Here is a 24177-nt window from a genome sequence, read left to right on the forward strand (position 1 = left end):
TCTCCTCAAATTAATTAGATCAGTTGAAATTTAATCCTCAGCGTGATGGTGGGGCCTTTGGGAAGTGATTAGTCATGAGGACAGACCCTCATGAATAAGATTAATGCCCTTGGGATGCCTGGGTGGCTCAGTTGGTTGAGCATCCGACTTCAGCTCAGGTCATGATTTCATGGTTCATGAGTTTGAGCCCCACATCAGGCTCTGTGCTGACAGCTTGGAGCCTGGAGCCTGCTTCAGATTCTGTGTCTCCCTCTCTCTCTGCCCCTCCCCCACTCACACTCTGTCTCTCTCTCTCAAAAATAAATGTTAAAAAAAAAAGATTAGTGCCCTTATAAAAAGAGACCCCAGAGAGCTCCACCACATGAGGACACAGTGAGAAGACAGCATTCCATGTACCAGAGGGGGCTCTCACCTTACACCAAATCTGCCACCACCTGGATCTTAAACTTCCCGGCCTCCAGAACTGTGAGAAATAACTCCTGTTGTTTATAAGCCATTCACAGTTTGTGGTATTTTGTTACAGCAGTCTGAGTTGTCAGAGACATTCTCCAACCTATATATGTATATGCAGGCATTCTTCCAGTGCCTGTGGAATACGGCCACATGGACCATACTGCTTGTCCTCTAAACTCAGCATGTTCCAAACCAAAATGATGAGATGCTACTGAAAACCTGCTTCCCTGTCTCTCTTAATGGCATCATTTTCCCCATCACTCTTATCTGAAAACTTAATGTTCCCTCCATCTTTCTCCTGCCTTTACTTTTTGGTGTGCTGTCAAGCTAAATCAATTTTATCATCACAATATCTTTTGAATCTGTAACTTTTCCCCAGTGCTTGTCTGAATAATGACCTCATCTGGGATTGCTGCAACAGCTCCTCTAAATGATCTCCCTACTTCCTACCTCTCCTACCTCTCGCAGCTCCAAGTCTCCCTCAACACTGCTGTCAGGTTACCCTCCCTAAACATGCTTTTTTTTATAACTCCACTTCTCAAAATTCCTTCAAGATTCCCTATTGCTTACTCAATTATTTATAAAATTGTAATCTGGCCTTCACTCCCTTCCATAATTTAAAACCATCCAGCTTTCTCTCTTCATCCTAATCTCCGACCAAACTGCATTACTCATCATTCCACCCCCAGGTTTTTGCCCAGCTGTTCTCAAATCTCAGACCTCTTTCTCTAAACTCTGTCTCTTGCAAACCAAATTGTTTGCTGCTTGTCATGTGTTTCAGACCACATCTAAGCTTGAGCTCACGATGTTCTCCCTTCACATTTGCGTCTCCACTTGGCCAAAATTTACCTATCCTTTATGGCTCAGATCAATTCACCCCAACTCAAGCAGGAAGGAATTTCTCTCCTATGGATTTGACTAAAGCAATCACTTCTAAACAGAGCTCCAGGCATTCCTTGGAGCAATGATTCTCACCCCTGGCTATACATTAGAGTCATCTGGGAGCTTTTAAAAATCCCAAAGCCCAGGTCACATCCTGAACCAATTAAATCACAGTCTCTAAGGGTGAGACTCAGGCATCAATATTTTTTTAGACATCCCCAGGTAATTCCAAAGGGCAGCCAAGATTGCAAACCATAGGCTTAGAGGAAGTTTAGGGACCACAAAGAGAGGAGGAGGGAGAGCCTATGGCTTCAACTAGAGCAACTTTCTTTTTTTTTTTTTTTTAATTTTTTTTTTTAACGTTTATTTATTTTTGAGACGGAGAGAGACAGAGCATGAATGGGGGAGGGTCAGAGAGAGAGGGAGACACAGAAACTGAAACAGGCTCCAGGCTCTGAGCTGTCAGCACAGAGCCTGACGCGGGGCTTGAACTCACGAACCGCGAGATCATGACCTGAGCCGAAGTCGGACGCTTAACCGACTGAGCCACCCAGGCGCCCCTAGAGCAACTTTCTTTAAGAGAAAGGTATGCAGATCTAAAACCTACACATTGTTCACTTTATCTGCATTTTCCCATGTCTTCCCACCTGAGATGTTGTTGTTTTTGTTTGTTTCTGTTTTGGGTGTTTTTTTTTTTTTAACGTTTACTTACTTAGGGGCACCTGGGTGGTTCAGTCAGTTAAGCATCTGACTTCGACTCAGGTCATGATCTCATGGTTTGTGAGTTGGAGCCCCACATCAGGCTCACTGCTGTCAGTGCAGAGCCCATTTCAGATCCTCTGTCCTGCTCTCTCTCTGCTCCTCCCCTGCTCATGCGCGCGCGCTCTCTCTCAAAATAAATAAATAAACCTTTTAAAAATCTTTACAAAAATAAATGAAAGTTTATTTACTTATTGGGGGTGAGGGCAGGAAGAGAGAATTCCAAGCAGGCTGTGCAGGTGCTAGTCCAACACGGGGCTCGAACCCCAGAACTGTGAGATCATGACCTGAGCCGAACCCAAGAGCCAGAGGCTTAACCCACTGAGCCACCCAGGGACCCCCCACCTGAGGTCTTGATGTAAACATCTCACTTTGTGAGCTACTAGAAGGCAGGAGCCAAATTTGGTTTAGCTCTGGTTTTCAGATCCTCATCAGATAAAACCTCTTGTACCACTCTTTGAACTCAATTGAATGAAAAAGAATTAGGCAGAGGAAGAAATGAATGACAATGGCTTCCTCCAGATCTCTTCACCCAGATTCCTCCCTGAAGTGTATTCCAATTTGATTTCCCTCCCAGTTTACCTGAATTCCTTCCCTGTGTGGTGCTCTTGATTCTTGCACCACTACAGACAGAGATCCCATCCTCTAGGAGAGGCTCTGGACCCTTCTAACATCTACTTGGGAGGTCTGATTCCCCCAATCATTTGATTCTGGGTCATCATTCCCCCTCGTTCATTGAAGATTCAGTACATAGGTTACTGCCTTCCTTCCTCTTTACCACCACGTCTGTCATTTCATTACTTTGGGGGGGGGGCTTGAATAGCCCTGTAAATAACCATCCAGCACCCTGATCAATTCCTGGGCTTCATCACTTCCACCAAGGTTTTCCCCCACTCCTTAGCCACTCTTCTCTCTGTGTCCTACCTCCAGCTGGGTTACCATCAATAACTGCCACCCCTCCCAAATCTGTTCAGTCTTTGCATGTCACCCCTTCTTCCATTCAGTACCTCATTCCAAAAGTTCTTCAATCCCACCCAGACCTTCCATCCTTTGACTCTCTCACTCTTCTTTCATATTTGTTCCCCTCAATTTTTCGCTTCCCTCATTACCCAGTATAGATCTCATGGTTCAATACTGTCATCACCTCTCAGCCCTTGCCCTTTTATTCCTGGCCCCTCTCATTCAGACACATTTTAGTCCTGGTTAAATCCAATTCTGCCTGCTCCGCACCTGCCACCAACAGCTGAATATGTCTGGGGGAAAATACACAGTCATATTGACTGGTCTCACTTCCTATCAGCCCTCAGTATGGCCTGCAAGCTCACATTGCCCCAAGCTGTTCACATCCCCCAAGTCTGAGACTGCAATTTCACAAGATGGCAACCTTCCTTCCTATTCAGTGAGAAAACAGAAAATTTCAGAAGACAACTTCCCCCTGGTTCCACCCTCAAATCTACTAGTTCATTTGGTTTTCAGCTGTATTTATTGCCTTCTTGTTACTGCAGAGAAGCTGACCTGCTCCCAGTCGCCACCCCATCTGTACATTGGGGTCCTGTCCCTTCCCACCTTTCAGAAATGAGACTCTTAAAATTATCTCCTACCTCTCCTACATAATCAGTTTCCCCCTCTTTACTGAAACATTCCCATCATCATACAAAGATGCTGTAATAATACAGCTCACGTTTGAGAAGGAAAAAAAAAAACCTCTCATTTTCTATTTACCTATGCAGTGAAAGCACAACATTCAGAATAGTAGATACTCCTTGGCAGGAGAGGAAATTCAATTGGAGAGGGACACACAGGGAACTTTAACAATGGCAGGGAGATTTTATTTCTCAAAATCTTTTTTAATGTTTTTATTTATTTTTGAGACAGAGAGAGACAGAGCATGAGCAGGGGAGGGACAGAGAGAGAGGGAGACACAGAATCTGAAGCAGGCTCCAGGCCTGCTGAGGCTCGACGCAGGACTCGAACTCACAGACCATGAGATCATGACCTGAGCCGAAGTCGGACTCTCAACCAACTGAGCCACCCAGGTGCCCCAGGGAGATTTTATTTCTTAAGCTGCATGATGTTCATTAAATTACTTTGTAATATACCTGTGTCAAGATTGAGAAATGCTGAACTAGACCATCAGCAATATGTGACACAGTCGAACACTTCTTCCTCTTTGAAATGCTTTCTTCACTTTAATACTCTTTCTGGATCCAACTAAAAAAAAGTATTGTATTCCCTAATTCCTTATTTGCTGCTCCTTTTGTCTTCATTGACAGCTCCTACTCCTCTTCCAGACACCTACATATTAGAGGGCTTCAGGACCCTTCCCTTGATCCTCTGCCTAATCCAAGCTCCCACAGCTACCATTGTCCCTTGACTAACCCCTTAACTGGATTTTCTGCTTCCATTTTTGACTGATACAGTCCATTCTCCATGCAGAAATCAAAGTGATCTTGGGGCACCTGGGTGGCTCGGTCAGTTAAGGTTCGACTTCGGCTCAGGTCATGATCTCACGGACCGTGAGTTCAAGCCCTGCGTCGGGCTCTGTGCTGACAGCTCGGAGCCTGGAGCCTGTTTCAGATTCTGTGTCTCCCTCTCTCTCTGCCCCTCCCCTGTTCATGCTCTGCCTCTCTCTGTCTCAAAAATAAATAAACGTTAAAAAAGAAAAAATTAAAAAAAAAAGAAATCAAAGTGATCTTTTATTATACATCTTGCCCAAGCGAGCACCAGAGTGATCTTGTAAATTACCAGATGCTATCACTCACCTTGCTCAAACCTTCTGGTGGCTACCATATATACACTTAGAATAAGATCCAAATATGTTGGCCTATGAAGCCTACCAGACCTTGTTTCTTCCCCACCTCCTTGACTTCATCCCCTCCCACCCTTTGCCTTGTTTACTCTGCTTCACCCACTCTGGCCTCCTTGCTGGTCTCTGAGCCGCTAGGAATTTAACATAAAAATCCAATTCCTTTCTGCCTAGGGCCTTTGCACTCCTGTTTTTGTCTTCCTGGACACTCTTCCTCCAGTTATCTGCATGCCTGCTCCCTTGCTCATTCATGTCTTTGCACAAATATCACCTCTACAAGGAAGCTTCTCCTCATCATGATTAAAAACAACACAAGGGGCCTCAGTCGATTAAGTGTCCTACTTCAGCTCAGGTCATGATCTCATGGTTTATAAGTTCGAGCTCCATAATGGGCTCACCGTTGTCAGCAAGGAGCCTGCTTCAGATCCTTCTCTCCCCCTCTCTCTCTGCCCCTCCCATGCTCTCTCTCTCTCTCTCAAAAATAAATAAACATTAAAAAATAAATAAAAAACAGCCCTGTGCCTGGTATTGTGGTCGTAATGCATGGCCAAGATTCGGTAAAGAGCAGCTCTTATCATTAAACATTTCACTGTGGAAAAGTCTGCCTTTCACTGCTTCATCCTGCCTGAAAACCCTGCTTATAATACAACCCTAAAATGCTTTGGGAGCAGAGGAGGGAGGAACAATTTTGACATAAATCCCAGCAGAACTAAAACCACAGAAACCACCAAAGCTAAACAGAAGGGGAAATTTATTTAGCCTTTGGAAAGCTAGAATTTTTGTCTTTCGTGCTGATGATAAATCGCAGAGAGTAACTGCAGCATATGGTGCCATGTGGTGAGTATGGAATGCAGGGGAATGTGAGGGTATAAAAAATTCCAACCAGCTTGATGCCTGGTGACAGGGCAGCCTGCATGGGATATTGAGATCTCTGAGAAAGCTGAGATTGACAAGCCAGAGATGAATAACACTGGATGTAAAGTGGCTTTCATTTCCTTATCTCTCCTGACTTGTATTGCTTCCTTCACCTGCAATAAACAAACTCCTGCAATCTCTGCAGGTCAAAATCATGTCCATCCTCCATGACTCAACCCTCTGGACTCCTTTTCAGATCACCCCCCAGTTGGAAATAACCTCCCTGCCACTTATCAGTTGTATGCTTGCCTCTGGAGCTTTTGTTAACTATGACCTTACCCTATTAGACTGCTGGTGGGGATCTCTCTATATTTCTCTCTGTGTGCCATTGACAAGTTCTGAGTACTCAGTAAAGATTATTGAATGAATAAGAATCTTACTTCACCCATTTAGAGGGCAGGTGCCATATGCTTTGTGTGTATGGAGACAACAAGGAACAACCACCAGCTCACAAATTATCTTGCACCAGTTCCTGAACCTCTTCTCTCAGCTTCTGCCATCAGGTTAGACCTTTGATGACGGCAAAACAACGCCCCCGTGGAGCAGAAACAGACCCATAAATACAGAGGACAAACTGATGGCTGCCAGAGGGGAGGAAGGCAAGGAGATGGGCAAAGTGTATGAAGAACAGGGAATACAGGCTCCTAGTTGTGGAATGAATAAGTCACAGGGATTAAAAGTTCAACATAGGGAATACGGTCAATAAATTCAACACAGGGAATGCTATTACGATAATACTGTATAGTGACAAACGGGCTCTACACTTGTGGTTGAGCGTGGCATAGCATATAGACTTGTCCAGTCATTACATTGTACACCTGAAACTAATGTAACATTGTGTGTCAACTATTCTTCAATTAAAACACACACACACACACACACACACACACACAAATGCCCTTATAAGATAGGGCAAGGAGAGCACCAGAATATGGCCAGATACTCTGAGTTACCTTGAAAAGAGATGACTCAGAAAAAAGAAAGAAGAAAGAAGAAAGACAGGACAGAAATGACACCAGGTGGGGTTTAAAAACAATTATTTACAGGTAAATCCTCACAAACTTGTCATATGTGGAGATTTCCCTCAGAATGATCTTCAACAAGGCATTAAATGTCCTTTATAATGACTTGGATGAAGGAAGAATTATTCCAGAATAGGGTCTATTGTCTATAATCACAGATTGCAAAAGCAGTGACCCCACCCCCACCCCAAGTCCTTCCATTCTCCCAAGATGTCTCTCTGACTTTCTTAACACAGAGTCTCCTATGATCTCATTTCCTTTCCAGAGGTTCCTGTGTGCTACTCCCTCCCATCCCTTTCACCTGAGACAGGAGAAATGTCTTAGACACAAGGTAAGTCATGTTCCAAAGCACCCATACAATTTGGTGCTGTGAGGTTAGTCCCTGAAACACCAAAAGAAGAGGGAGAGCAGGAGACACTTGTAGTGGGAGGTTGGGATTGAATCTAGTCACTTGGAGAAGAAAGTTCCTTTTCATCTCTTTCCCTCAAGGCTGCTCTTCTTCCAGTTCATTCTCAAATCTTTAGGGGAAAGAGAAAGATGAGAAACAGTGTTCCTTCCTCACTCTTCAGTCCAAGCCTCTACCCCAACAGGTAAGCAAATTTTCACTTGTCATCCTCTTTGTGTCCTCCTCAGACTCAGATCCCATGTTCCATGTTCTCTAGTCAGGCCTGGGGATATAATCCTCCTAGCGTGTTTCCCCACTTCCTCCCCATTCCTTAGTGACTATCCCTAGAGAGCGGAGCCCCCGCATGATGAGGCTCAAGGGGCAGGGAACCAGGAGAGAGCAAGCAGTGAGTCAGTTAACATTCATGCAGCAACACTTTGGGGAAGAACCTATGCTTTTCCCCATTTCTGAGTCTTCACACCTTTGTCCCTTCCTACTCCTCTGTTTCTCAAGCTGAGACCGGGGAAACCTAAAGATCCATGGATTCCTCCTCTGAGAATTCCGAGTCTTCTTACATAAAATTTAAATGTGTTTTCATTTTGATGAAATTCAAATTTTATTTATTTAAAAAAAATATTTTCGGGACACCTGGGTGGCTCAGTCAGTTAAGTGTCCCACTTTGGCTCAGGTCATGATCTCACAGTTTGTAGGTTTGAGCCCCATGTCTGGCTCTGTGCTGACAGCTCCTGCTTTGGATTCTGTGTCTCCCTCTCTCTCTGCCCTTCCCCTGCTCACCCTCTGTCTCTCTCTCTCAAAAAATAAACATTAAAAAATTTTTAATAAAAAATAAATAAAAATTTAAAAATACACAAAAATATTTTCATTTTGGATGATTTGGATTACTTTCTTTAGGAGTTTATGTGCCTATGCTTGTATTTGTTTTTATAGTCACAATGGTGACAGGGGATCACCTGAAGAGACAAAGTCGACCACTTAATTCAGTGGTTTTCAATATGGGTTCTATAGAACTGAGAGGTAGTTCTAACTCATTCTTTGAATGGCAGTAAGAATGTCTCATCCCTAAGGAATATCTCCTAATCCTTCATCCACTCTCATAGCATCTCACACTTCTCCGTGCTACTGTAATTACTATTTTCTTGACGGACTAGAAGTTCCATGAGAGCAGAGACTGTGTCTATCTCATTCATCTATGTACCCTCAATTCCTAGCATGCTGCCTGGAACATAGCTTGTGCTCAATAAGCATTTGTTGAAGGAGGAAGGAAGGAAGGAAGGAAGGAAGGAAGGAAGGAAGGAAGGAAGGAAGGAAGGAGAAACACAAAAATATAGAGACAAGGCCTCTGCCCTCTCGAGTCTGTTAGAACTGAAACATACACACACAAAACAATAAGAGAACATTACAAAGCAATACATTTGTAGCAGAATACAGTTTCTTTTCACTGAGAGAAGCTGATCTTTGAAGGGTCATCAGAGTGGCCCTCTCAGTTAAGGCATACAACACAAATTAGCAAACTTTGTCCATGGATTAGGGTGTAAATAAACTTTTGCGACTCATTCTAGACTTCCTGCCTTTTCAAAAAACCCTAGAAATGGAAAGGGGGAAGGAGAGAGGGAGAAAATGTGGATTAATTTTCAATAGGAGCCTGGGCTTACAAGGGAGCCTGGGATTACAAGAATCAGACTATTTAGCCATAGGGGAAAAGATAGCAGTGGACTAAGGTTATTCTGACCCAGAACCCAGAAGTAAAACTTGAGAAAAAGTCTAGGTTAATGACCTGAGTCTCAACACAAAATGGAGAGGACTGTTCTGACACAATTCTGTGCCTAATGAGGAAACTACCTCCCCTCCTGGCTGTCCTGGCATGGTCTTTGTAGTCTGGGACACAATGGTAGGTTGTTAGAGAGTAAAGTGAAGAAGGAGCCAAAGTGAAGTACTGAGAATGGGATTCTCCTTCTCTGAAGAGCTGTGGTGGCCCAGCCAGTGTTGGGAGCTGGTCAAGCAAGGCTGAATCACACTTTTGTGTGGGACCTACTTCTTTTATTAGGAGGAGGAAGAGGACCAGTTTTCCATCCAGTGACACGCCCAATGGAACAGGTTATGCTAGTTATATATACAAAATACAGGACCAACTGAAGGGGCACAGAGCAAGGGTGGAGAATGGGATGAGGTTATTCTTGAATCATATCATTCAAAGTGTGGTTCATGGACCAGCAGCATCACCATTCAAGAGCTTGTTGGAAATGCAGAATGTAGGGGTGCCTGGGTGGCTCAGTTGGTTAAGTGACCGACTTCGGCTCAGGTCGTGGGTTCAGGCCTGCGTCAGGCTCTGTGCTGACAGCTCAGATCCTGAAGCCTGCTTCAGATTCTGTCTCCCTCTCTCGTTGCCCTTCCCTGCTCATGCTCTGTCTCTGTCTCTCTCAAAAATAAATAAACATTAAAAAAAATTAAAAACCCTATCAAAATAACATCATCACTCTTCACAGAACTAGAACAAACAATCCTAAAATTTGTATGGCACCAGAAAAGACCCCAAATAGCCAAAGCCATCCTGAAAAAGAAAACCAAAGCAGAAGGCATCACAATCCTGGGCTTCAAGATGTATTAAAAAGCTGTAATCATCAAGACAGTATGTAAACATCAAGACTGGCACAAAAACAGACACTTAGATCAATGGAACAGAATAGAAAACCCAGAAATGGACCAATAAACATATGACCAACTAATCTTTGACAAAGCAGGAAAGAATATCCAGTGGAATAAAGACAGTCTCTTCAGCAAATGATGTTGGGAAAACTGGACAGCAACATGCGGAAAAATGAACCTGGACCACTTTCTTACACCATACACAAAAATAAGCTCAAAATGGATGAAAGCCCTAAACGTTAAGACAGGAAGCTATCAAAATCCTAGAGGAGAAAGCAGGCAAAAACCTCTTTGACCTCGGCCACAGCAACTTCTTACTTGACATGTCTCTGGAGGCAAGGGAAACAAAAGCAAAAATGAACTATTGGGACCTCATCAACATAAAAATCTTCTGCACAGTGAAGGAAACAATCAGCAAAACTAAAAGGCAACCAGCAGAAGGGGAGAAGATATTTGCAAATGACTTATCAAATAAAGGGTTAGTATCCAAAATATATAAAGAACTTATCAAACTGAACACCCAAAAAACAAATAACCCAGTGAATAAATGGGCAAAAGACATGAATAGACACTTTTCCAAAGAAGACATCCAAATGGCTAAACAGACACGTGAAAAAATGTTCAACATCACTCATCATCAGGGAAATACAAATCAAAACCACAATGAGATACCACCTCACACCAGTCAGAATAGCTAAAATTAACTCAAGCAACAACAGATATTGGTGAGGATGCAGAGAAAGAGGATCTTTTTTTGCACTGCTGGTGCAAACTGGTGAATCCACTCTGGAAAACAGTATGGAGGTTCCTCAAAAAATTAAAAATAGAACTACCCTACAACCCAGCAATTGCACTACTAGGTATTTATCCAAGGGACACAGATGTGCTGTTTCAAAGGGGCACATGCACCCCAATGTTTATAGCAGCGCTACCGACAGTAGCTAAAGTATGGGAAGAGCCCAAATGTCCATGGACAGATGAAGGGATAAAGAAGATGTGGTATACATATACAATGGAGTATTACTCGGCAATCAAAAAGGATGAAATCTTGCCATTTGCAACAACGTGGATGGAACTTGAGGGTATAATGCTAAGCGAAATTAGTCAGAGAAAGACAAATATATGACTTCACTCATATGAAGACTTTAAGATACAAAACAGATGAACATAAGGGAAGGGAAGCAAAAATAATATAAAAACAGGGAGGGGGACAAAACATAAGAGACTTAAAAAAATTTTTTTAGGGGCGCCTGGGTGGCGCAGTCGGTTAAGCGTCCGACTTCAGCCAGGTCACGATCTCGCAGTCCGTGAGTTCGAGCCCCGCGTCAGGCTCTGGGCTGATGGCTCAGAGCCTGGAGCCTGTTTCAGTTTCTGTGTCTCCCTCTCTCTCTGCCCCTCCCCCGTTCATGCTCTGTCTCTCTCTGTCCCAAAAATAATAAATAAACGTTGAAAAAAAAATTAAAAACAAACAATTTTTTTTAATGTTTTTATTTATTTTTGAGAGACAGCAAGACAGAGTGCAAGCAGTGGAGGGACAGAGATAGAGGGAGACACAGAATCCAAAGCAGGTTCCAAGCTCTGGGCTGTCAGCACAGAGCCTGACACGGGGCTCGAACTCACAAACCATGAGATCATGACCTAAGCCAAAGTCAGATGCTTAACTGACTGAGCCACCCAGGCACCCCAAACATAAGAGACTCTTAAATATAGAGAACAAACTGAGGGTTGCTGGAGGAGTTGTGGGTGAGGTGATGGGCTAAACGGGTAAGGGGCATTAAAGAAGACCCTTGTTGGGATGAGCACTGGGTGTTATACATAAGGGATGAATCACTGGAATCTACTCCTGAAACCATTATTGTACAATATGCTAACTAACTTGGATGTAAATTTAAAAAAAGAAAAAGAAAAATGCAGAATGTAGGGCCCAACCCAGACTTCCTAAATCCAAACCTGAGATTTAAGTTTCCCCAAATGATATGTATGCACATCAAAGTTTGAAAAGGACTAAGATTTCTTCAGGAAGAAGACTTGAAAGGCAGTGATGAGTATGAGGGAACAGGTAAGAAGCTTCAGGTGATCCCAGGGAATCCCTATCCCAGGACATAGGGGCAAATGAGGAAAAAGAGGCCTGGGGGTTTCTCTTGCAGCACCCTGGACTGAATGGGTTAAGGAGTAGGTTGGATGGCTCTGGCTGGGAGCCCTGAACATAGGGCACGGGTGGGCCTGGGGTCTTCACCTAAAAAGATTGCTACCGCCATCAGTCACCGCTAGCTCCGTCATTCCCCCGCTCTCCCTCCTGAGCCCCAGTCTCCCATTTCAGGACTTCTCCAGACTTTTAGTCTCAATGACCTGACCAGTCGGACCTCGCTAGCTCGGTTTGATTCGGCCAGGTTCGGTTGCTAAGGCCTACAGCTTCCCGGTTGCGGGTGGGGGGGGGGGGGGGGGTGGGGGGGGGGCGGGGGGAATGATGTCACGTCCAAAAGGCGGGCTAACCAGGTCTCTCCCTCCGCCGGATTGGTTGACAGGAATTTGATTAGATTCGCAGCCTCGCGGGCTCAGGGTTAGCTGTTATTGTCTCCAGATGCCCCTGGCCCACGGCCGTCTTCTCCCCGTGGAGCAAGACTCTGAGGCCAGTACTCAGGAAGCACTTAGCTTCGGAAGGAGAGGTGATCCCAATGGTCCGGATATTGCCACCAGGCTAGGCGTTTCGGCTGCCCAGGTACTTTTTGACTCGATCGGGTGTCCGTAGTTGGGGCGGCTACCTGAACCGCAGGGATTTGTGGAATTTATAGTTCTGCATTAGTTCTGGATTAGTTTTGGGTGGGCCGGAGGCTCTAGTCCGACAGGGATTTTTGGAGGAAGAAAAAAAAAAAGACTGAGGACTGGGGGCCTGGGTCCCAGGACAGGGGAGGACAAAAAGGACGTCTAAGTAAGAATTCTGCCATTAGCATTGTTTTGGTGTTCTTTTTAGGTGCTGACCTGAAACTGATCCACCCCTTTCTGACCAAAACTGTTCACCCACGGTGGATTCACCCACGGTGGAAGGGACCAGGCAGCCAAATGGAGATGCCACCAGTCAATCCAGTGGGAGAGAAGGACACCTCTCAACCGCAACAACAATGGGAAAAGAACCCCCAGGAGAACCTTGATTCAACTACCCAGATCAAGCAGCAGTCCCCAGACCCTCCTACTGAAATCCTTGAGCTGAGAGTGAGCCCAAATCAAGCCAGCCAAATTCTAGAGAATTCTCAAGGAACTGAAAAACTGGCCGCTGGACTTCAAGGAAACTCTGCTAAGTCTCGTGGATCAACCAGTGAGATGCCAGAGCCCCTTCAAGCTTCTGATCTCTGGTACTGTCCGGATGGGAGCTTTGTTAAAAAGATCATAATCCGTGGCCATGGCTTGGACAAACCCAAGCTGGGCTCCTGCTGCCGGGTACTGGCGTTTGGGTTTCCTTTTGGGTCAGGCCTGCCAGAGGGATGGACCGAGCTAACTATGGGGTTAGGCCCATGGAGGGAGGGGACTTGGGGGGAACTCATAGAGAAATGCTTGGAGTCCATGTGTCAAGGTGAGGAGGCAGAGCTTCAGCTCTCTGAACACTCTGGACCTCCTTTCAGGCTCACACTGGCCTCCTTCACTCAGGGCAGGGACTCCTGGGAGCTGGAGGCCAGTGAGAAGGAGGCCTTGGCCAGGGAAGAACGTGCAAGGGGCACAGAATTATTTCGAGCTGGGAACCCTGAAGCGGCTGCCAGATGCTATGGACGGGCTCTTCGGCTGCTGCTGACTTTACCCCCACCCGGCCCTCCAGAACGAACTGTTCTTCATGCCAATCTGGCTGCCTGTCAGTTGCTGCTAGGGCAGCCTCAGTTGGCAGCCCAGAGCTGTGACCGAGTGCTGGAGCGGGAACCTGGCCATTTAAAGGCCTTGTACCGAAGGGGGGTTGCCCAGGCTGCCCTTGGGAACCTTGAAAAAGCAACTGCTGACCTCAGGAAGGTGCTGGCGGTAGACCCCAAAAACCGGGCAGCCCAGGAAGAGCTGGGAAAGGTGATCATTCAGGGGAAGAAACAAGATGCAGGGCTGGCTCAGGGTCTGCGCAAGATGTTTGGCTGATTAAAAGTTAAATCTTAAAAGAGACAGGAACCTGTGAATTGTGGTTTATGCCGTGAGATTTTGAGGGGACCAAGAGGGAGGGTTTCAGCCATATCCCATTCATTCCTAGCTTTTGCTTTCTTAGGGGAGATAACAGTGGACTCAGTGCGCCTCCCTCCCTCTTTTACCATTAAAAGCCATATGATCACCTGTGCTACATTTTGGGGGGGCTTATTCATATCCGAGGATAAATGGACGATACATAAACTTCTGAATTTAGGATTGGGGGAGATGGCGGGCCTTTAAATCCCGGGAACTACATTTCCCAGGCTTTCTCGTTGGGTCCCGCCCGGCGCATGCGCAAACTATACAGCCCGGTTCAGCGGGAGTGCTGTCCTTCTGCCGTGCTCCCATTGGCCCGCCCTATCCAGCCATCTCAAGTATTCAGCACCCAGGTCTCTTACTGGTTGGTAGAGCTTCCGGGACACCGCCCCCTTTTTTTAAGAGTCAACTGATTAGTTGATGATGGGGAGAGGCGGGTCTTGGGGACCGTCTCATGGCTGGGGGGCGGGAGGGAAAGATGGCGGAACTGATGCTGCTCAGCGAGATTGCGGACCCAACACGTTTTTTCACCGATAACTTGCTGAGCCCGGAGGACTGGGGTCTGCGGAGTGAGGCCTGGGGGAGGGAGGAGGGCTGTGGCATACTATGCTTTTGAGGCACGCAGGGAGGAAGCGGAGGTCCATAGAGGAAGGCTGGGCAAATACGGAATCCATCACCCGAAAGAGGGCGGAGCAGGGGGGCTCGTTGTGCATTTGGGGGGATGCGGGAGTTGGGAAAGACCTCTGCTCCCTGCAGAAACATCGAGTTGTTCCGGGGTGGGGGAAGGAGGAGCTGAAGTTCTTTGGCTGTATCACGTTTCAAGTGGGCGGGCGGTAGGTCTGGCCGAGCCGAGCCAATGAGGGATGGGCCCAGGGCTGTGTGTAGATCTGTAGGCTGGGCCACCGGACGACCCCCTGATGCTCTTCATCTCTTGCAGACAGCACCTTGTATACTGGCTTAGATGATGTCGCGGAGGAGCAGACGCAGCTCTTCCGTTGCCCAGAGCAGGATGTCCCGGTACTGCTTCTCTAGCCTTGTCTCTAACCTTTGGGGGTCGGGAGTCGCCCCGGAACAAGGACTCAGCCCCAAGCCAGAGCTCATGAAGCCGTTGCCTTCCCATTCTTGCCGTCTAATGTCCTTCTTTATTCAGTTTGGCAGCAGTTCCTTGGACGTGGGGATGGATGTCAGCCCTCCTGAGCCACCCTGGGACCCCCTGCCTATCTTTCCAGGTAAGATATCCCTTGTGATTCCTGCATCCTTACAAAACCCTCTCTTTCCACTGTTTTCCAGGAACTACACACTCCCCTATATCCTCACACCTCCTCTTCATAAGTGCCTGTGCACTCCTCTTTCCTTCAGCCCCTTATGTGTTCGTTCCCCTTTGCCCCAGGTGAGGGGATCCTCACCTCCAAGGCTTTGGGCACGTTTTGGACTCTTCAGGCTCTGCTTCCTGGTTATTCCCCAACCCCTTTCTTCCAGATCTTCAGGTGAAGTCTGAGCCGTCCTCCCCCTGCTCCTCTTCCTCCCTCAGCTCTGAATCATCGCGTCTTTCCACAGAGCCCTCTAGCCAGGTGAGAGAACCATCTCCTTCCTTCTGCTGTTTGTGGCAGGGATGGTGTTCCAGTCCCTTCATGCATAGGTGCTGAGAAAATGTTTTGTGTGCTATGGGTCATGGAGTAGTGGTGGTGCCTTTGGATTTCTTTAATATCCTCATTTTCCATGTCTCCTCTGTGGTTGTCTGTAAGTGAAGATGGAGTCATTTTAATAAATAGAGATATGTGGCAGCCATGGTGGGGCCAGGAAGAAGAGAGTTGTTAACTGCTGAGAATTCTGAAATTGCTCTTGCCCCAGTTGTCCATTCTAAGGCAATATTCGAAATCATGAGACTTCATCAACCCTTCCAGGAATAATATAGAGAAAACGAGGGGCCAGAGACAGCTTAAGGAGATACTCAGTAAAACCAGAATGTCAAATAATTAGTAATGAGTAAAAGCTAGTCAAAAATTAGTAAAAACTTTTGTTCTTACTCTTGCTCTCAACACCTTCCTTGTTTTATTTTTTCTGACCCCCCACCACTTCACCCAACTCTCACCCAGGTCCCTGCTGTAGGGGAGGTGCTGGTTGTGAAGACAGAGTCCTTGGCACCCCCACTCTGCCTCCTAGGAGATGATCCAACATCCCCATTTGAAACGGTCCAGATCAATGTGGGTCCCACCTCTGATGACCCCTCAGGTAATAACAGCCTGCTACCACCCCCAGGCTTTACCAAGGCAGGGTAGATGGGAGAGGGGCTTTACCAAGGCAGCAGGAGAGAGAGAGAGAGAGAAAGCAAGCAGGGGAGGGGCAGAGAAAGTGGGGACAGAGGATCTGAATCAGACTCTGTGCTGATAGAGGAGAGCCGGAAGAGCCTGATGCCATGTGGGGCTCAAACTCAGGTACCCTGAGATCATGACCTGGCTGATGTCAGACGTTTAACTGACTAAGTCACCCAGGCACATGTCCCCCCTGCCCCGGCCCCGTTGCTTTGCATTTTTAAAAAACTTATGGACAGTACTTTAGGGCATATTTTTTTATTTCCCACCCCTGAAGTTTTATTATAAAAATTTTTCAAACATACAGAAAAGTTGAAATTCCATATACTCAACTCCTAGATCCTACAGTTAACATTACTTGCACTATTTCACTAAGTGTTACTAAGTTTATTTACTCTTAGGTGTTTACACAGTAAACATTTATAGAGCACCTACTCCATGCCACATACTGGACGGGGTGCTGGGAATGCAAGATGAAGAAGATGTGAGCATCATGTTGACCCAAGAATCTTGTAGTGTGGAGGGAGGGGAAAGACAGATACCAGTTGCTGCAGGTGTGGGAACTCCAGGATAGACATCACAAGGTGCCATGAAAACTCATAAGAGGGGCAGCTCACCCTATTGGGGCTGGATCAGTGATGTGCTCCTGGAGGAAGCATTTCCTGAACTGAGTTTGAAGGACACATAGAAATTAGGCACAAGATGAATGTGGGGACTGTGGCATGTGCGCACACGTGTGTGTGTGTGTGTGTGTGTGTGTGTGTGTGTGTGTATCTAGGGAGCTTGTATCTCCTCAGAGTGGATGTGAGGAGGGAGTGGGAAATGGCAAGAAAGTTGCAGAGGCTGCAGGCCAAGTGAGAACCGTGCTAAGGGACTCTTAGCTTTTATCCTATGGGCAGTTGGGAGACTGAAGAATCGAGCAGGAGAACAGTGTGATTAGGAAGCTGACTCTGGTGACAGAGTAGAGAGAATGGATCATGGAGAGGCAGGACTGGATACAGTTCCTCAAGAAAGATATTTGGATTCTGAAAAGAGGCAGAAAGAATGACATAGAATGGAAGAATTGCAGTGACTTCCTGTGTAGGATTTGATGCCAGAGTTTCATGCTAGGGCAGATAGGTATTGCAAGAGCACGAGCCCCCAGGCCAGGGAATGTGCTGAATTCACTGTTGTGGATTACAAAGCGCCTTCAGGGTTTCCTGGCACTGCCTGTCTTTGGCAAGGGAGCCCAGTGATGCAGTCCATTCTGTTTTCCTCCCCAGCCTCAGGGCGGGGCAGATTAGTATAGAAAATGGATTTGGAGAGAGAAACAGATCACATTCGCCAACAAGATAAGGATATAAACCTTGACTGTTGAGGACTTTGCAAAGGAGTCGATTCTCCCCTTGTATTTAGGTTATCTTCTGAGGGCCTGTGCTTTACCCATCAGTTTGATAGACAGGAAGCATAAAACAAATCTTTGCTTTTGGAGAGTCTCATGAGTGTCATAACACGTGGTTAATAATCAAATAGTGATCATCTCTGAGGAGGGATCCAGGTGGCTGGTAGACAAGAAAGGGAAGGAGATCCACTTCACTGAATTACCTTTTGGTCCTTTGGAGTTTTGTGAGTATATTACTTATTCATAAACATAAGTTGAAATTTTTAAATAGCAATATTGGCAGTTCTATAATTAAGTACCCAAAAGAGTTGTATGGACCAAAGGTAGCGGCAGACTGTTGACCTTGGGGTTGAATCTGGCCCTCAGATGACTTTTATTTCACCCACATGGGGTGACCAGCAAGTCTCACAGATGGATTTAACAGAGGCCAGGAAGGCTCAGAGGTGACTGAGGCTTTGTGATTTGGTGCCTGGGAGCCTGACGGAGTAAAAGGAATTTGTGTGAAGGGACAAGCTGTGAGCCCCATTTAAGGCCAGCTTGAATTTGGGTGGGTGGTGGGGCACAAGAAAGGAATGACCAGCAGGCACCTTGGGAGTCAGGATTGGGACACAGGTGAGCAGTCAAGGGTAGAAATTCAGACTTGGCTGCTGTCAGCATAGAGACAGCTTCAGGAGCCAGTGAAGGAGAAAGGAAAGTTCTGGGCAAAGAGGTAGGAAGAGAGCCAGCAGGTCAGCAACCCCATAGTTCTCTGCCTTCTGGATTGCATGCCTAGGGCCAGAATAGTCTTAGTTTTTGGTACAAGGGGGAAGGACCATGTCTTCCATCCCCTATCTTAATCCTCTTCTCCTTCAGTGTTTATCTGATACCCAGCATTTTATATTATCCTGACACCTCACAGATGTCCAGACCAAGCTAGAGCCTGTCTCTCCATCTTCCTCCATCAACTCTGAGGCTTCCCTGCTCTCAGCAGAGTCCCCCAACCAGGTGAGCTTCAACCTTTCTTACTCTCTCCAGACATTCCAGTGAGCTCCTTCTGCCTCTCAGAGGTATGAAAGCATTCTCTTCTTCAGCTCCTTCTCCTTGATATCCCTCCTGACTCACATATCTTTTGGAATGCCCAACACAGGGTTTTATAGGAGAGGAGGTACTGGAAGTGAAGACAGAGTCACCATCCCCTCAAGGGTGTCTCCTGCGGGATGTCCTAGGCCCCCCACTTGGAGGTGTCCAGATCAGCATGGGCCCATCCTCCGATGGCTCCTTAGGTAATGGGGCAAGCTGATATGTTGGGATCCCCGGCAAGAGGCCTCTAGTCCTGACATTCCTTCCTTTCTTCCTTTTCCCTTCCTTCAGGCAAAGCCTTGCCCACCCGGAAGCCAGCGCTGCAGCCCAAACCTGTGGTGATAACCACTGTCCCAATGCCACCCAGAGCTGTGCCTCCTAGCACCACCATCCTTTTGCAGCCTCTTGTCCAACCACCCCCAGGTACTAAAATAGGAGAGAAGGAGCCGGACTGGATTGACTTTCTCGGGGAGCTCACAGCCATTGAGGCTCCCAGCCCTTGGGTGCTCAGGTACGGGTATGGACACAAGAACAGCTCTCACCTCCTTCTCCTGCTCACTTGCCCCAGTGTCACCAGTTGTCCTCATCCAAGGTGCTATTCGGGTCCAGCCTGAGGGGCCGGCCCCCCCTGCTCCAAGGCCTGAGAGGAAGAGCATTGTTCCAGCTCCTATGCCTGGGAACTCATGCCCACCTGAAGTGGATGTAAGTACTGGGGAGGAGAGGAGTAAGACTAGTAATGGGGAGGAAGTCTGCCATGGAAGAGAGAATTGTGGAATGAGGAGGGATCGAAAAGTGAGGAAGCAAAGCCATAGATGATCTTGAAGGTCAGAGTGGATCCCTGTTTATATATGAGTATCAACTCTGTAATTTTAGGATCCTTAGTTTTGCTAACACTGAAGATGAAGAAATGGCATTGGTGTCAGTAAATCTAAGGCAGGGGACCCATACTGTGTTATGGTTGTGGCAGTAGTTGGAAGAGGGAGGCTGTTTCCTAGGGGAAAACCAGGTAAAGTGTTCTTTAATTATGGCAAAGTTAAAGTGTGGGCCCTAAAAAGAATTGAGAGGAAGGAAGACCCCACCCACCAAGGAAAGGAACTGAGTTTGCACCAGGAACCAGGATGGAGGAAGTCCTTCCTACAGTCTGACTTCTCTCAGCTGTGAGGGACAGGAGCAGGGAGTGGTTGAGAGAAGGGCTCCTTCTGTGGAACGTTTTAGCAGAGAGGAATAACCCGTCCCTGGCTGTGTCGGTAGAGGTCAGGAAGGGGATAGAGTGGCCAGTGTGAGCATTGGGTAATCAGTTCCTGAAGTTGGGAGGCATAGTTCCCCTCTCCCACCCCTCTGTCATTCCTTTTCTGATCCTCCCGGTACCCTAGGCAAAGCTGCTGAAGCGGCAGCAGCGAATGATCAAGAACCGGGAGTCGGCCTGCCAGTCCAGGAGGAAGAAGAAGGAGTATCTGCAGGGGCTGGAGGCTCGGCTGCAGGCTGTGCTGGCCGACAACCAGCAGCTCCGCAGGGAGAATGCTGCCCTCCGGCGGCGGCTGGAGGCCCTGCTGGCTGAAGTAAGACGGTCCGTCCCAGGGAGGCTCCTGGGAATACAGGCAGACTCCTTGGGGATGACTCACCCCCTCTCTCATCTCTCTCTCTCACCTTAGAACAGCGAGCTCAAGTTAGGGTCTGGAAACAGGAAGGTGGTCTGCATCATGGTGTTCCTTCTTTTCATTGCCTTCAACTTTGGACCTGTCAGGTGAGACCTTCCCTGCCTCCCCCAAAGCTTCTGGGTAGAGCCCACCCTCACAGCTGCCTGCCTGCCTGCCTTGGCACAGGCCCTTTCATTCCACTTACACGCAGGCAGCACAGCTGTCCTCAGCACCCACGGGGCATCCAGCCAGTCCCTTCTCCTTCCATCATTTCTCTCAAATGGTGTGTCCTGGAGCAGATGGTGGTAATAACAATGGTAAAGATAGTGACTTTTAAGTGCTTGCTGAGCTCCTCGTGCTTCCTGGCTTTATTAGGTAGCGATGGTTCTCATTCCCGTTGTACACATGAAGGGATTCGCTCTGCAGGATAGATTGGAAGCCAGGCAGGCTTTCTGCAGAGCCCATGATCTTAACCAGCCCCTGGACCAAGCTGGAATTCCTTACTCGATCCTTCCTCATCCTCAGCATCAGTGACCCTCCTCCAGCTCCCATCTCTCCTCGGATGAGCGGAGAGGAGCCTCGACCCCGGAGACACTTGCTGGAGTTCTCAGCGCAAGAGCCGGTTCATGGAGTTGAACCCCTCCAGGGTTCCTCCCTGGGCCCTGAGGAGCCCCAGCCCAGCCCCCCAGGCCGGCCAAGTTTCAGGTAAGGAGAGGGCCCTCTCTCTTTTGGGGATGCTGAGTGTATCTCCTCTCCAAAACTTACTTTTTCTTCCTAGGGGAACCAGAGTTCTCCTGCCATCATTGCCTGTTCTGTTGGGGAGGGGCGTGGGGTAGCCTCTAATCAGTGCCTCCTCCCTGCCTCACTCCAGGAACCTGACAGCCTTCCCGGGGGGCAGTGCCAAGGAGCTGCTGCTGAGAGACCTGGATCAGCTCTTCCTCTCCTCTGATTGCCGGCATTTCAACCGAACCGAGTCCCTGAGGTGTGGGGGATCCCCAGCTGGGGCATCTTCCCTGTCCTCTGAGGCCCCCTCCACAGGTGGCCTGGCTATCCCTGTGTACTGAAGTACCAGCTCTCCCTGCCCTCTCTTCCCTCTCCTGTGCGCAGGCAAGGAAAATGGGAGCTCTGGCTCCTTACAGAGGTGTTACCCCTCTGTTTCCCTAGGCTTGCGGACGAGCTGAGCGGCTGGGTCCAGCGTCACCAGAGAGGCCGGCGGAAGATCCCCCAGAGGGCCCAGGAGAAACAGGTAGGAGGGGCTAGGGCTGGTTCAAGGAAGGCCACTGGAAGACTAAATGTCCTGGGGATTTTGAGGGAGCATCTCATTGTGGAGGTTTGAGGGATCATTTGGGGGAAGTGGAGGGGTGGGTGTGAGGTGGCATCAGCTTCCAGGGGCCGTCTCTTTCCCTTTTCCCTTCACCCTCTTCAAATCCTTAGATACTTCTCCTTCCAGAAGTCTCAGCTCTGGAAGAAGTCGCCTCCAGTTAAGGCAGTTCCCACCCAACCCCCTGGGCCCCCAGAAAGGTGAGTCTATGAGGGTGCTTGTCTGTTACTAAGGGAGGTTTCACTCTAAAGAGCTACACCCCCAGGAGCTATCCTGTGTCTGTCATCATTGCCACCAATGGCGTTATGCCTCCCTCATCCACTGGGGTCTCGTGTCTTTTTCTCTTACCCTCTCCCATCTTCCCCGGTGGGGACTGGGCATGGGGCTTAGTTTCTCCCAAATCCTGTTTCCCCTCCTGGCTAGGGATTCTGCGGGCCAACTGCAGCTATATCGCCACCCAGACCGTTCGCAGCCAGAGTTCCTGGATGCAATTGACCGACGAGAAGACACATTTTATGTTGTGTCCTTCCGAAGGGTGAGTCCTTCCCTGCCCCATCCCTGTCACCCTGCGCTCTCCAGCAATCTGTCTTCAGGCTGAGGCTATAGAGTAGAGGTGGGGAGAGCCTGTCCACATCTTTTCCTCCAGCCCTCTGGCCCGGCCCCTTTGTTTCCCAGGACCACTTGCTGCTCCCTGCCATCAGCCACAACAAGACCTCTCGACCCAAGATGTCCCTGGTGATGCCTGCCATGGCCCCCAATGGTAATTCTCTCCCTGCCAGATCTGGGGAGGGGTCCTGAAATCGAGGAATGGGGAGGTTCTGATAGGGAGATCCAGCATGAGGAGCTGAGGGGGAAGTGGAGAGAGGAGTGGGCCATTCCAGAGAGAGACTAGACTCCTGGATGAGAAGATGCAGGAAATGGATGGAGAGAAAAACCGAATGCAGGAGACATGGGAGGAAGACGAGGGTGCAGGCCATCCCTTGGTGACGGTGCTCAAGGAGGTATGGGCAGAGGGGGTGGGCTGGGAATGGCCAGATTCTCACTTTCTGTGTTCTCTTGCTGTCCTTTCCTCTGTGACCTCAATCATATGTGTCCTCTGTGACTCATCGATGTCATTTGCTTTTCCTGCCCCTTTCCTCTCCCTGCACCAACCCCATCCCTACCCTCTCATTCAACTCCTGCTATGGACCGTCTCCTCACCATTGCCCCTCCCTCCCTGCCCACCTCTACTTTTTTCCTCTCTGTTTGCCTGCACTTCTCCTCTTTCTTAACTCTCTCCTTCTCACAGAGACCCTGTCAGGCCGGGGGGCTCCAGGAGACTATGAGGAGATGATGCAGATCGAGTGTGAGGTCATGGACACCCGGGTGATTCACATCAAGACCTCCACGGTGCCTCCCTCGCTCCGAAAACAGCCATCCTCGACCCCAGGCAATGCCACAGGTGGCCCCTTGCCAGCTTCTGCAGCCGGCCAGGCACGCCAGGCCTCCCACCAGCCCCTCTACCTCAATCACCCCTGACCTGTGCAACTCACACTGACTTAGAGCTGGTGGTGGGGGACGGGAGGTGGGGGGTGACCAAGTGGGTTTTTTCTAAGTTCTCTGATCCCTGGGCTTGGGGCAATTGGTAAAGGAAAGACAGGGTGTGGGGTTAAGCCCTTATTTGGGGGTGAGGGGGTTTACCTCTCTTCTCACCCCTTTTTGGAATATAGGGCTCCTCTCATTTCTCTGAACCCCTAATTCCTGCTTCTTTTGAGATTAAGTTTTGGGATAGGTGGACTCCTGCACACTCTTTATTCTTTTGTTTCTCTGTTTAGGGGGTGGAGGTGGGAATTTGGTCCCCGGGAGGGACAAGGGACATTTTTACATTTTGGAGCTAGTTACTGGGAGTAAAGGAGGGATGGTGGTGGGAGATCAGGTTTATGTATATGTATAACTTCTTTTTTATTATTAAATAAACAACTTGGAGGGAGTTGAAGGAATGGTGACTGCCTTCCTGGCTCAGGACGGGGAATTGGGGGAAAGTGGCTTCTGTACTGACAGTATATCAGACAACCAAGCACTGAAGACATAGCTGGCTCTGGGGTGGGATGGGTGTGGGATCCCAGACCTCATGTCATTCCCTTGTCCCCGCCCCTACAACACTGGGGCATGTCTGTGTCTAGCGGTGGGGGCGGCGGGGGGCGGGGGGGATGAGGGTGGGATGTCTCCTGGCATGACACCCTGAGGATACAGATCCCTGGAATGTGTCTGAGTAAACAGGAAGGACAGGGGGCCCCACGCCCTTTGGGGTAAGCAGCGTCCCTGGGTCTCCTGCATTCTAGCAGGTTCTCCCTCCCCTCCCTTGATTTCCAGGACGAGCAACTTGAACAAACAGCAGAGCTGGGGCCAGA

At 48.2% G+C, this 24177-nt stretch overlaps 2 protein-coding genes across 6 annotated transcripts; both read left to right on the forward strand.

Annotated features, from left to right (window-relative positions):
* The first annotated feature begins 12439 nt into the window (after nt 1-12439).
* On the forward strand, nt 12440-14020 carry FKBPL (FKBP prolyl isomerase like). The gene is made up of 2 exons (XM_047102395.1): nt 12440-12605; nt 12858-14020. Exon 2 carries the CDS (start codon nt 12947-12949, stop codon nt 13994-13996), a length of 1050 nt encoding a protein of 349 aa, XP_046958351.1. The 5' UTR covers nt 12440-12605; nt 12858-12946; the 3' UTR covers nt 13997-14020.
* A 507-nt stretch (nt 14021-14527) lies between these two features.
* Nucleotides 14528-23766, forward strand: ATF6B (activating transcription factor 6 beta). Of its 5 annotated transcripts, none has more exons than XM_047102390.1 (19): nt 14528-14637; nt 15015-15094; nt 15228-15306; nt 15557-15648; nt 16174-16309; nt 17902-17994; nt 18669-18754; nt 18897-19032; nt 19121-19252; nt 19398-19531; nt 20203-20388; nt 20482-20573; nt 20992-21171; nt 21338-21448; nt 21631-21712; nt 21917-21987; nt 22211-22322; nt 22463-22547; nt 23076-23766. In XM_047102390.1, the coding sequence occupies exons 1-19, from the start codon at nt 14532-14534 to the stop codon at nt 23303-23305; spliced, it is 2223 nt and encodes a 740-aa protein (XP_046958346.1). In that variant the 5' UTR covers nt 14528-14531; the 3' UTR covers nt 23306-23766. The 5 variants fall into 5 exon arrangements, with proteins under 5 accessions (XP_046958346.1, XP_046958348.1, XP_046958349.1 ...); XM_047102389.1 differs by having other exon boundaries at nt 14540-14646; XM_047102392.1 differs by lacking the exon at nt 17902-17994.
* The last annotated feature ends 411 nt before the right edge of the window (nt 23767-24177 follow it).

Source organism: Lynx rufus, unplaced genomic scaffold (genome assembly GCF_022079265.1).
Source record: "Lynx rufus isolate CCGP_SWC_20201006 ecotype Redwood Valley unplaced genomic scaffold, mLynRuf1.p SCAF_6, whole genome shotgun sequence".
Classification (NCBI taxonomy): domain Eukaryota; kingdom Metazoa; phylum Chordata; class Mammalia; order Carnivora; family Felidae; genus Lynx; species Lynx rufus.